The 13597-nt window shown below is 40.7% G+C and overlaps 1 protein-coding gene across 4 annotated transcripts in view; it reads right to left on the bottom strand.

The window, feature by feature from the left end:
* Positions 1–13597, bottom strand: part of LOC126362740 (odorant receptor Or2-like) — a 48721-nt gene that overhangs the window by 8283 nt on the left and 26841 nt on the right. For all 4 annotated transcript variants that reach the window (XM_050007906.1, XM_050007908.1, XM_050007905.1 and 1 more), the window contains exon 3: positions 7965–8069. In XM_050007906.1, the coding sequence (XP_049863863.1) occupies positions 7965–8069 (105 nt within the window). The remainder of the gene's footprint in view (positions 1–7964; positions 8070–13597) is intronic.

Below are 13597 nucleotides of genomic sequence, written 5' to 3'. Positions count from 1 at the left end.
AGTTATTATTCAGAATAAGACAGGGTACAACATTTGCCAATTACTTATACTTGTGTGTGCTTTGTGTGACCAGTCAAACAAGAGTGAGTAATGGAGAGGAGCTTCTTCTCTCAACCAACTTTCTACTGTTTTAGATCTCACAATTTTTTCATATACTGATACCTTGCCTTTTTTACTACTACTGAATCATCTATTCTCTGCTTATCTTATGCTTGGATGAGTGTAAAGTTTATTATGACAATGTGGATAAATAAAAACAAAAATGTGACAATATTTTATTTCTTTTCACTTGACTGCACTCTGTACAAATACCTACAGAAAAGACTTCATGACACAAAAAATATATTTGACACCAATAAATTTCTCTTTTTCACACATGCCTCTGTTGCTAGTGCCAGTCCACATTTTACATCCTCTCTACTTCAACTGTCATCAGTTATTTTGCTGCCCAAATAACTAAACTCACTGCTTTTAATGTCTCATTTCCTAATTTAATTCAGTCAACACACATGATTTAATTCAACTAGATTCCCCTATCCTTATTCTACTTCTGATGATGTTTATCTTATAACCTATTTTCAGGACACTATCCATTTAACTGCTCCTGCAAGTCTTTTACTGCCTCTGGCAGCATTACAGTGTCTTCAGCAAAGTTTTCTTTTCTTCTTTTTTTTCCTCACTGGGCTTCAATTCTCTTTTAAAATAATTCTTTTCCGGTAATACAAGAAATCAACAGTGACTCAAACTTTTGGTGATCTGTAGGTGAAACAACAGACTCATGTGGCAGATGTACTGCCCCCGTCTTGTCCTGTGAAAAATGACGGAATATGAATCAGAATTAACCTATCCCATTGCCTCCAGAGTACTGGAAGAAAGAAACAGTTCAATGATAGCTAGGGTTGTTTGTTATGCATTATGCATTTTGTGTCCTGATACAGAAAGCGAGGAAAAATTCTTGGTGATATTTACAGCAGCACACATGAGAAAGCTGCTAAAGCTTTGCAGGTATTTTATCCTAAAGTACTTCATAGGACTTGTTTCACACAACGTCTTCATTGGCTGGCATAGGAAATTTCAGCAAATTTTTTTTTGTGAAAAAAAGTTTTTTTGAAGGTGCCAGCAAGAGTGAAATTATTTACTGATATGGTGCAAGATACTCCTTTACCCCCAGAGCCAATCATCACAAGCTGAAGAACATGCACTGAGGTAGCTCTGTATTATAGTGATCATTTAGAAGAAGTAAAAAAGTGCTCAACATGATGAACAAAAATGAAGCAGCAAGTATCCCTGCTGCAGTTAATGCTTGCAATGAGAAGAGTCTCCAAGTCAGTCAGTGCTTATTAGGACCTGTTGTAGTAAACTTCCATCTGCAATCACACATTTGGAAGAAAAAGGAATGCCTCTATCTTCTGCCCTACAGGTATATGAAACAGTTGTTACTGGATATGTATGAAGAGACGTAGAAAATTGTCTTGTAGCAAAATTAAGAAAATTGAAGCACAGAATACAGGTTTAATGTTTCTTTGGGATGTGAATAAAGTGCTACAAGGAGACTCTGAAAAACAACTTCACACTTATTCTCTAAGTGATGTAAGCTCTTTTGGTTCTGCCCTGTGACTTTGTGTGAAGTAGAGAGATATATCTCTTCATACAAAAGCTTTTAAGTGGCAGAAAAAACTCATTTCTTCCACAAAACTGAAAAATATTTGTTTATTGTAATAAAAACAGCTATGCTAAAATAGACTGAGAGAGAGAATAATTAATTTTGTTAATGACTGAGTTTAAGAATAAATTTACAGTTTGATTACTTCATTCAGATTAATAAATGTGAGAAAGTTGAAATAATGTATTTTATTTTTTATGCATATTTTAAGGCTGGTAAGCATATGTATGAGACTTTTTAGTTCTTTGATACACGCATATATCCATACTCTATGTTGTTGTTTGTTGTTGTTGTTGTTGTTGTGGTCCTCAGTCCTGAGACTGGTTAGATGCAGCTCTCCATGCTACCCTATATTGTGCGAGCTTCTTCATCTCCCAGTACTTACTGCAACCTACATCCTTCTGAATCTGCTTAGTGTATTCATCTATTGGTCTCCCTCTACGATTTTTAACCTCCACGCTGCCCTCCAGTACTAAATTGGTGATCCCTTGATGCCTCAGAACATGTCCTACCAACCGATTCCTTCTTCTGGTCAATTTGTGCCACAAACTTCTCTTCTCCCCAATCCTATTCAATACTTCCTCATTAGTTATGTGATCTACCCATCTGATCTTCAGCATTCTTCTGTAGCACCAAATTTCAAAAGCGTCTATTATCTTCTTGTCCAAACTATTTATCGTCCACTTTTCACTTCCATACATGGCTACACTCCATACAAATACTTTCAGAAATGACTTCCTCACACTTAAATCAATACTCCATGTTAACAAATTTCTCTTCTTCAGAAACGCTTTCCTTGCCATTGCTAGTCTACATTTTATATCCTCTCTACTTCGACCATCATCAGTTATTTTGCTCCCCAAATAGCAAACCTCCTTTACTACTGTAAGTGTCTCATTTCCTAATCTAATTCCCTCAACATCACCTGACTTAATTCGACTACATTCCATTATCCTCGTTTAGCTTTTGTTGATGTTCATCTTATATCCTCCTTTAAAGACACTGTCCATTCCATTCAACTGCTCTTCCAAGTCCTTTGCTGTCTCTGACAGAATTGCAATGTCATCGGCGAACCTCAAAGTTTTTATTTCTTCTCCATGGATTTTAATACCTACTCCAAATTTTTATTTTGTTTCCTTTACTGCTTGCTCAAAATACAGATTGAATAACAACCACTGCCTCCCTTTCGTGCCCCTCGACTCTTATAACTGCCATCTGGTTCCTGTACAAATCGTAAATAGCCTTTCGCTCCCTGTATTTTACCCCTGCCACCTTTAGAATTTGAAAGACAGTATTCCAGTCAACATTATCAAAAGCTTTCTCTAAGTCTACAAATGCTAGAAACGTAGGTTTGCCTTTCCTTAATCTTTCTTCTAAGATAAGTCGTAAGGTCAGTATTGCCTCACATGATCCAACATTTCTACGGAATCCAAACTGATCTTCCCCGAGGTCGGCTTCTACTTGCTTTCCCATTCATCTGTAAAGAATTTGCGTTAGTATTTTACAGCCGTGACTTATTAAACTGATAGTTCGGTAATTTTCACATCTGTCAACACCTGCTTTCTTTGGGATTGGAATTATTATATTCTTCTTGAAGTCTGAGGGTATTTCGCCTGTTTCATACAACTTGCTCACCAAATGGTAGAGTTTTGTCAGGACTGGCTCTCCCAAGCCCGTCAGTAGTTCCAATGGAATGTTGTCTACTCCGGGGGCCTTGTTTCGACTCAGGTCTTTCAGTGCTCTGTCAAATTCTTCACGCAGTATTGTGTCTCCCATTTCATCTTCATCTACATTCTCTTCCATTTCCACAATATTGTCCTCAAGCACATCGCCCTTGTGTAGACCCTCTGTATAGTCCTTCCACCTTTCTGCTTTCCCTTCTTTGCTTAGTACTGGGTTTCCACCTGAGCTCTTGATGTTCATACAAGTGGTTCTCTTCTCTCCAAAGGTCTCTTTAATTTTCCTGTAGGCAGTATCTATCTTACCCCTAGTGAGATAAGCCTCTACATCCTAACATTTATCCTCTACCCATCCCTGCTTAGCCATTTTGCACTTTCTGTCGATCTCATTTTTGAGTTGTTGGTATTCCTTTTTGCCCACTTCATTTACTGCATTCTTATATTTTCTCCTTTCATCAATTAAATCCAATATTTCTTCTGTTACCCAAGGATTTCTACTAGCCGTCATCTTTTTACCTATTTGATCCTCTGCTGCCTTCACTTCTTCATCCGTCAAAGCTACCCCTTCTTCTTCTACTGTATTTCTTCCTCTCATTCCTGCCATTTGGTCCCTTACGCCCTCCCTGAAACTCAGTAGAACCTCTGGTTTAATCAGTTTATCCAGGTCCCATCTCCTTAAATTCCCACCTTTTTGCAGTTTCTTCAGTTTTAATCTACAGGTCATAACCAATAGATTGTCCACATCTGCCCCTGGAAATGTCTTACAATTTAAAACCTGGTTCCTAAATCTCTGTCTTACCATTATATAATCTATCTGATACCTTTTAGTATCTCCAGGGTTCTTCCATGTATACAACATTCTTTCATGATTCTTAAACCAAGTGTTAGCTATGATTAAATTGTGCTCTGTGCAAAATTCTACCAGGCGACTTCCTCTTTCATTTCTTAGCCCCAATCCATATTCACCTACTACATTTCCTTCTCTTCCTTTTCCTACACTCGAATTCCAGTCGCCCATGACTATTAAATTTTCATCTCCCTTCACTATCTGATTAATTTCTTTTATTTCATCATACATTTCTTCAATTTCTTCGCCATCTACAGAGCTAGTTGGCATATAAACTTGTACTACTGTAGTAGGTGTGGGCTTCATATCTATCTTGGCCACAATAATGCGTTGACTATGCTGTTTGTAGTAGCTTACCCGCATTCCTATTTTCCTTTTCATTATTAAACTTACTCCTGCATTACCCCTATTTGATTTTGTGTTTATAACCCTGTAGTCACCTGACCAAAAGTCTTGTTCATCCTGCCACCGAACTTCACTAATTCCCACTATATCTAACTTTAACCTATCCATACTCTATAGTGCACATAAATCAGAACTCTAATGACCATTGACATCTTCCAATGTAGATCTTTGAGGTCTAAAATCTGGTTTTGAACTCTCAGTCTTATGATTATGTAATCTATTTGAATCCTTCTGCTGCCTGCAGATTTCTTCCACATACATAGCAGTAGTGCCTGTCCCAAGATCCAAATGGAGGAATATTTTCCCACTGGAATATTTTACACAGAGAAACACCATTATCATTAAACCATACAGTGTAGCTGCCTGTCCTCAAGGAAAATAGCAGTTGTAGTTTCCCCTGGTTTTCATTGTTCGCAGTACCAGCACAGCAAAGTCGCATTGACTAATGGTATGAAACATACTTTTGTCTGATCTCTCCACAGATAACCATCTGATGCGGTTGCACCTACGATGTGGCTATCTTTATCGTACAGACCTTCAAGTTAGCCCACCTTGGCAATGTCCATTGTTCATAGATATCTGTATTGCACTGAAAATATCAGATCAACAGTGCAAATGTTGTCAGCATGCACTGTGAGTCCTGTTTGTTTCCCAACTGGCTTAGGTCACTCAAGATAATTGTTGTTGACAACAGCAACACAAATGTAACTATTCATCCTCAAGCCTGCATTAAATAATGCTTGGTTCTGTCTTGGGTTTCTTTCTCCAACAGTGTTCTTTCTACTTTCCAATGGTACACTGATTTGGTATAGATTTATTGGTAAAGAATTGCAAAAGCTGCAGACGCAAAAGTGTTGTAATGTGGTTGCCATCACTGCGGCAACAGCTCGCTTAAGCACCATCATGCCAATCTTCAGTCACATTCAATGAACCCATATACGAGGTGCATATTGGCCAAAGCTTTATCAGTAAACCTATCCATATTGCAGTGTCGTTGTTGTTGTTGTTGTTGTTGTATCTGAATCCCACTCCAGCTACTGCCGGGTCTGGGTGCTGATGAGTCCTCTCCATGTGGCTCGGTTCTCCCACTACATTTCTTCCTCCACTTGCTGCCAGGTCACACCTCTCCTTTCCAAAGATATTCTCACTCCTGTTTTCCACCATGTTCTTGGGTCCCCTCTAGGTCATTTTCATCCATCTTTAGTTATACCATAATTTTGGGAAGTCTCTGTCCATGCATCCTCTTAACCTGCCCGTACCATGTCAATCTCTTTTCTTCAATTTCTTCTCTCATACTTGTTTAAGGTCCTTTCTAATATCTACATTCCTTACTCTGTCCATTCTTGTTTTTCCCTTAACTCCTCTGAGAAAGTTCATTTCCCCTGCTTGCAGTCTGCTCCAGTCCCTTTCTGTCATTGTCCATATTTCTCCTCCACAGGTGACAATAGGGAAGTAATAACTCTTATACATCAGAAAATTTGCTTCTTCTGAAACTTCTACATTCCAAATAAGGTGCTTTATTGTTTGGTAGAAATTGCCTCCCTTCTGCAACCTCCTATTAATTTCATTGGTTATTCTTCCATCACTAGATATTTCACTACCTAAATTAGTGAAACTGTCTACCACTTTGAGGAGTTCACTATTCAAAGTAATATCTCCGTTGATCCCTTTGTCTCTTCCAAATACCATTACTTCACTCTTATCTTTATTTATTTTTAATCCATGTTGTTGTTGTTGTTGTGGTCTTCAGTCCTGAGACTGGTTTGATGCAGCTCTCCATGCTACCCTATCCTGTGCAAGGTTCTTCATCTCCCAGTACTTACTGCAACATACATCCTTCTGAATCTGCTTAGTGTATTCATCTCTTGGTCTCCCTCTATGATTTTTACCCTCTACTCTGCCCTCCAATGCTAAATTTGTGGTCCCTTGATGCCTCAGAACATATCCTACCAACCAGTCCCTTCTTCTTGTCAAGTTCTGCCACAATCTCCTCTTCTCCCCAATTCTATTCAATACCTCCTCATTAGTTATGTGATCCACCCTTCTAATCTTCAGCATTCTTCTGTAGCACCACATTTAGAAAGCTTCTATTCTCTTCTTGTCCAAACTATTTACCGTCCATGTTTCACTTCCATACATGGCTACACTCCATACAAATACTTTTTCAGAAATGACTTCCTCACACTTAAATCTATACTCGATGTTAACAAATTTCTCTTCTTCAGAAATGCTTTTCTTGCCATTGCCAGTCTACATTTTGTATCCTCTCTACTTAGACCATCATCAGTTATTTTGCTCCCGAAATAGCAAAACTCCTTTACTACTTCAAGTGAGTGATTTCCTAATCTAATTCTCTCTGCATCACCCAACTTAATTCGACTACATTCCATTATCCTTGTTTTGCTTTTGTTGATGTTCATCTTATATCCTCCTCTCCAGACACTGTCCATTCCGTTCAACTGCTCTTCCAAGTCCTTTGCTGTCTCTGACAGAATTACAATGTCATTGCCGAACCTCAAAGTTTTTATTTCTTCTCCACGGATTTTAACACCTACTCCGAATTTTTCTTTTGTTTCCTTTACTGCTTGCTCAATATACAGATTGAATAACATTGGGGAGAGGCTACAACCCTGTCTCACTCCCTTCCCAACCACTGCTTCCCTTTCATGCACCTCGACTCTTATAACTGCCATCGGGTTTCTGTACAAATTGTAAATAGCCTTTCGCGCTCCGTGTATTTTATCCCTGCCACCTTTAGAATTTGAAATAGAGTATTCCAGTCAACATTGTCAAAAGCTTTCTCTAAGTCTACAAATGCTACAAACGTAGGTTTGTCTTTACTTAATGTTTCTTCTAAGATAAGTCGTAAGGTCAGTATTGCCCACATTGCTGTGTATCTCTGTTAAACATATAACTAATGCTGCTACAAAAATAAATGCGAAACAGAACCAGATAATACTGGATGCAAACTTGAGAGCAGAGAATAAAGTCGGCACTACTATTGTCAACAGCAAGTGCTGTGAGAAAATGGAGCAATTTTGTTTGCAAACAAAACACAGCACATACCATGAATATTTGCACTACTGTGCATATGTTTCAGTACAATATGTGTACAAAAATAAATTTTGGTAAGAAATCAAATGAAACTCCATTACTGTACAATAAGCCACTGGAGACGGGATGTCCAATATACCAAAATATTCAGAAATATGCCTGAACAAATTCCAGAATTTTGTCAGTGGAGTTTGCAATCATTCTACACATGCTTTCACCCTCTGTCAGAAGTAATGAATAAAAAAGTCAATAATTTTTGTGACACAGACTAATTGTTTATTTAAAAATTGGTAATTTTATGTTTTTGGTTACTTACTTCATCCATCACTCTATTTGCAAAGTAACAAAACATTCCCATTTCAAATATGGCTGCACCTAACAATTCCATCATATTAAGAAATCTTGCAAGTTGTTGTTCTTTCTGGAAAACAAAATTATGTAGTGCAATATTAGTGAGTTCTAAAGATTATGAACACATTAATTGCAAATAAGGACTGTTCATAGTAACAACATAAGAGAGAGCGTAGAAACGAAGCTGAAAGACACACAAGGAATATAGGAGCAGAACAACCCTCTTCTAACTAGTCTTTTCAGTTGTTCGTGTGTGAAACAAAAGTAAAACTTGACATTTAACACAGTATGCTAGTTGCTTCATTCACTTTTCCATTCACTGCATTGAACTGCTCAAAGTACAGAAATTTCTTGACTGCTTTCATGACTTCATTGTCAGTTTGCACTGTTTCCTATTTTATGTTTTGAATGTACATTATGTAAGTATTATTGTAGTTTGTTTTCAAACAAACTTTCAAAGGTTCTTACATTTGTAATATTTTCCAGAACTAAAGACAAATAGCAAAATGAAGGAAACTCAAATACTTTCCTCCTCCTCTTGCCACAGTTTAGTGATCTGGACACTTTCTCTATGGCTGCAGGGAGTACTATTGATCATATGGTAACTCCCTGTCTGAATTCTCTTTCAACTCTGAACTTCACACTACACTTCTGAAGTGTAATAGAAGCTATAACAGTGATTATAATATTCTTGAGTATATGCACCCCCCATGAACCATGGACCTTGCCGTTCGTGGGGGGGCTTGTGTGCCTCAGCGATACAGATGGCCGTACCGCAGGTGCAACCACAACGGATGAGTATCTGTTGAGAGGCCCGACAAACGTGTGGTTCCTGAAGAGGGGCAGCAGCCTTTTCAGTAGTTGCAGGGGCAACAGTCTGAATGATTGACTGATCTGGCCTTGCTGTGTTGATACTGCGAACGGCTGAAAGCAAGGGGAAACTACAGCCATAATTTTTCCCGAGGGCATGCAGCTTTACTGTATGGTTAAATGATTATAGCGTCCTCTTGGGTAAAATATTCCGGAGGTAAAATAGGCCCCCATTCGGATCTCCGGGCGGGGACTACTCAAGAGGATGTTGTTATCAGGAGAAAGAAAACTGGCGTTCTAGGGATCGGAGCGTGGAATGTCAGATCCCTTAATTGGGCAGGTAGGTTAGAAAATTTAAAAAGGGAAATGGATAGGTTAAAGTTAGATATAGTGGGAATTAGTGAAGTTCAGTGGCAGGAGGAACAAGACTTTTGGTCAGGCGAATACAGGGTTATAAATACAAAATCAAATAGGGGTAATGCAGGAGTAGGTTTAATAATGAATAAAAAATAGGAGTGTAGGTAAGCTACTACAAACAACATAGTGAACGCATTATTGTGGCCAAGATAGACACGAAGCCCACACCTACTACAATAGTACAAGTTTATATGCCAACTAGCTTTGCAGATGATGAAGAAATTGATGAAATGCATGATGAGATAAAAGAAATCATTCAGGTAGTGAAGGGAGACGAAAATGTAATAGTCATTGGTGACTGGAATTCGAGAGTAGGAAAAGGGAGAGAAGGAAACATAGTAGGTGAATATGGATTGGGGGAAAGAAATGAAAGAGTAAGCCGTCTGGTAGAATTTTGCACAGAGCATAACTTGATCATAGCTAACACTTGGTTCAAGAATCATAAAAGAAGGTTGTACTCATGGAAGAATCCGGGGAATACTAGAAGGTGTCAGATAGATCAGGGCTTCCCAACCTTTTCAGCTGGTGGACCCCATCTTCAGTCAAAAATCCATGGGGGACCCCTAGTCAGTCAAGAGTACAGTAACTTTAAATTTCAGAGCGAAACCCATAGGAACTGAAAGCTTCTTAATGCAAGTGCCATGTACCCAATGACCCCCACTCCCCCTGAACTATCAATAGTCTTTGGTTTGGAGATGAATGAAAACAACGTGGAATTAACGATCCAGTTTGAATTCCCACTGTATCCAGACTCTTACTAGTGGATTTACTCCCTTTGTTCAACACACTATAGCCTGACTAAAATTACTTGACATTTTACACGTTGGAGGTGCCTTCCGCCAAGGGCAATCAACGTCATGTCCAAACTGTTCGCTGTTGACAAGCTGCCGCTTGTTCACGTTCACTGTTTGGCCACTGTTGTGTAAGGACCTTGCATATTTTGTAACAGTTGTGTGTGTGTGTGTGTGTGTGTGTGTGTGTGTGTGTGTGTGTGTGCTCGTGTGTGTTTGTTTGTTTTCGTGAAATCTGGAGAAAAATGTTCAAATGTGTGTAAAATCTATGGGACTTAACTGCTCAGGTCGTCAGTCCCTAGTCTTACACACTATTAACCTAAGTTTAACTTCTGCTAAGGACAAAACACACACACACACACACACACACACACACACACACACACACACACACACACATACATGCCTGAGGGAGGACTCGAACCTCCAGCAGGAGAGGCCGCGCAATCCACAATGACATGGCGCCTTAGACTGCGTGGCCATTCCGCGCGGCTGTGAAAAAAATAGGCAGACCCATGATTCGGGATACAAACACATCACGAAAGAAAAGAGGTCAAGGAATTGCCTATAAAGGACTATTGTGACATTTGTTGTGCAATGTGTGGGAATACATTCACCCAGTTTACATGCGTTTCCAAAACCGGATTTCGTAAGCCGATGTCCCAGTTCCACTTTTGGTTGGTCAGGTAAACACTTCAAAATCAATTCTGTAAATCTGCTTTTATAAAGCCGTTTTCCAGTTCCACAGTCGATTTTCATGCCCATGTAAACAGCTCGGAAAGTCTAGTTATTTTTACGTCTTTGCGTATCTACTGAATGGCAGCTGTCAGCCCATAGCCGGCACCTAGCAGGCGGCGTTGCAACAGTGTACTGTCAGTTGGTAGCTGACAACTGGCAGGCGGCGTGGCAACAGTTTAGCCACAGCTGACAACTTCAACTACTACTTGGACACTATATCGTGGCAGTCAGCTTCGACTGTAAACAAATTAGGAAAACAAACAAACAGACTCTCTTATTTCTATATAAGAAGACAAAGCATTTCACAGAACGTAAGACTTTTTTTACCAAAGAAACGAATTCTGGCAGAGGCGGTTTACCTTTCACAAGGTGGCACGTGAAAAGTCCTCATTTGTTTACACTCGCAGCCAATCGCCACAATACAGTGTCAGAGTAATAGCAAGTAATTGTAATTGAAGTATAGGCAGGCCATATTTTTAACTGAGAGGACGGAATAAATTATAAAGAAAAGAAATTAGCTTTAGAGATCATTTTAATTTTCTTAACAAAAATATCAATTAACAATTATTTTGTACAGAATTCAATTAAAAATTATTTTGTAAATGATAGAAGACAGAAACAAAATTCCTACAGAGTTATAGTTCAGGTACGTTCACTCAGCATCTACAAAGAAAAATGCCTTCTTCTTTCCTGTAGATGAGTCTGTAGGAATAATAATGGAATACTAATGTGATGGTTGAGGGTGCTTCTGCTGACACAATTTTGGATGGATGTCTGGTTCTGCATCTAGACAGCTTCGGTATTTAGTTTTGTGGGCAGCATAGATCGAGAATCCAGATTCACACATGTATGTTGTGGCAAACGGAAGAAGTACACTTTTGCCTATTCAACAATGGGGTAGTATTTCTTGTTATCTAGACGGATCCAAAAGTGTGAGTAGCCGTCAATGTCAAAACTTGATTTCAAGGTAGGGTCTGTGGCAATTTCTATCAACAACTCATATTCATTTGATGATAGAATGTTTGGCTTTTTGAACACAGTAAATGGGTTGACCACCCATTCGTATTTCTGCAGCTTCTCATCTTCAGCTGTTGGGAAATAATGCTCCAAAATGACATCAAGCTTCGGAGATGTTCCAAGATTTGATGAAACAAATTCTTCCCAAGCACCAATGTTTTGTTTTTCAAAAACTCCTTGAGAGGAGGAAAACACTCGACATCCCCCTCCTTGACACTCTCAGCCCAAAAATTGATTTTCCTCTTGAATGCTCAAACTTTGTTGATAGCAGTGCCCTTTGTTTCACTTTGCCCTTGGAGTGAAATATGCATTTCATTCATATTGGAGAAAATACACTCCTGGAAATGAAAATAAGAACACATTGACACCGTTGTTCAGACCCACCATACTTGCTCCGGACACTGCGAGAGGGCTGTACAAGCAATGATCACACGCACGGCACAGCGGACACACCAGGAACCGTAGTGTTGGCCGTCGAATGGCGCTAGCTGCGCAGCATTTGTGCACCGCTGCCGTCAGTGTCAGCCAGTTTGCCATGGCACACGGAGCTCCATCGCAGTCTTTAACACTGGTAGCATGCCGCGACAGTGTGGACGTGAACCGTATGTGCAGTTGACGGACTTTGAGCGAGGGCGTATAGTGGGCATGTGGGAGGCCGGGTGGACGTACCGCCGAATTGCTCAACACGTGAGGCGTGAGGTCTCCACAGTACATCAATGTTGTCGCCAGTGGTCGGCGGAAGGTGCACGTGCCCGTCGACCTGGGACCGGACCGCAGCGACGCACGGATGCACGCCAAGACCGTAGGATCCTACGCAGTGCCATAGGGGACCACACCGCCACTTCGCAGCAAATTAGGGACACTGTTGCTCCTGGGGTATCGGCGAGGGCCATTCGCAACCGTCTCCATGAAGCTGGGCTACGGTCCCGCACACCGTTAGGCCGTCTTCTGCTCACGCCCCAACATCGTGCAGCCCGCCTCCAGTGGTGTCGCGACAGGCGTGAATGGAGGGACGAATGGAGACGTGTCGTCTTCAGTGATGAGAGTCGCTTCTGCCTTGGTGCCAATGATGGTTGTATGCGTGTTTGGCGCCGTGCAGGTGAGCGCCACAATCAGGACTGCATACGACCGAGGCACACAGGGCCAACACCCGGCATCATGGTGTGGGGAGTGATCTCCTACACTGGCCGTACACCTCTGGTGATCGTCGAGGGGACACTGAATAGTGCACGGTACATCCAGACCGTCATCGAACCCATCGTTCTACCATTCCTAGACCGACAAGGGAACTTGCTGTTCCAACAAGACAATGCACGTTCGCATGTATCCCGTGCCACCCAACGTGCTCTAGAATGTGTAAGTCAACTACCCTGGCCAGCAAGATCTCCGGATCTGTCCCTCATTGAGCATGTTTGGGACTGGATGAAGCGTCGTCTCACGCGGTCTGCACGTCCAGCACGAACGCTGGTCCAACTGAGGCGCCAGGTGGAAATGGCATGGCAAGCCGTTCCACAGGACTACATCCAGCATCTCTACAATCGTCTCCATGGGAAAATAGCAGCCTGCATTGCTGCGAAAGGTGGATACACACTGTACTAGTGCCAACATTGTGCATGCTCTGTTGCCTGTGTGTATGTGCCTGTGGTTCTGTCAGTGTGATCATGTGGTGTATCTGACCCCAGGAATGTCTCAATAAAGTTTCCCCTTCCTGGGACAATGAATTCACGGTGTTCTTATTTCAATTTCCAGGAGTGTATATGACAAATAGGCTAGTATACACTGATAATTTTCGTCATTAACAAGGTCTGTTAATTTGGTGTTATGC

The sequence above is a fragment of the Schistocerca gregaria genome, chromosome 1 (genome assembly GCF_023897955.1).
Source record: "Schistocerca gregaria isolate iqSchGreg1 chromosome 1, iqSchGreg1.2, whole genome shotgun sequence".
Lineage (NCBI taxonomy): Eukaryota > Metazoa > Arthropoda > Insecta > Orthoptera > Acrididae > Schistocerca > Schistocerca gregaria.
This window is presented reverse-complemented; position numbering and strand designations above follow the sequence as displayed.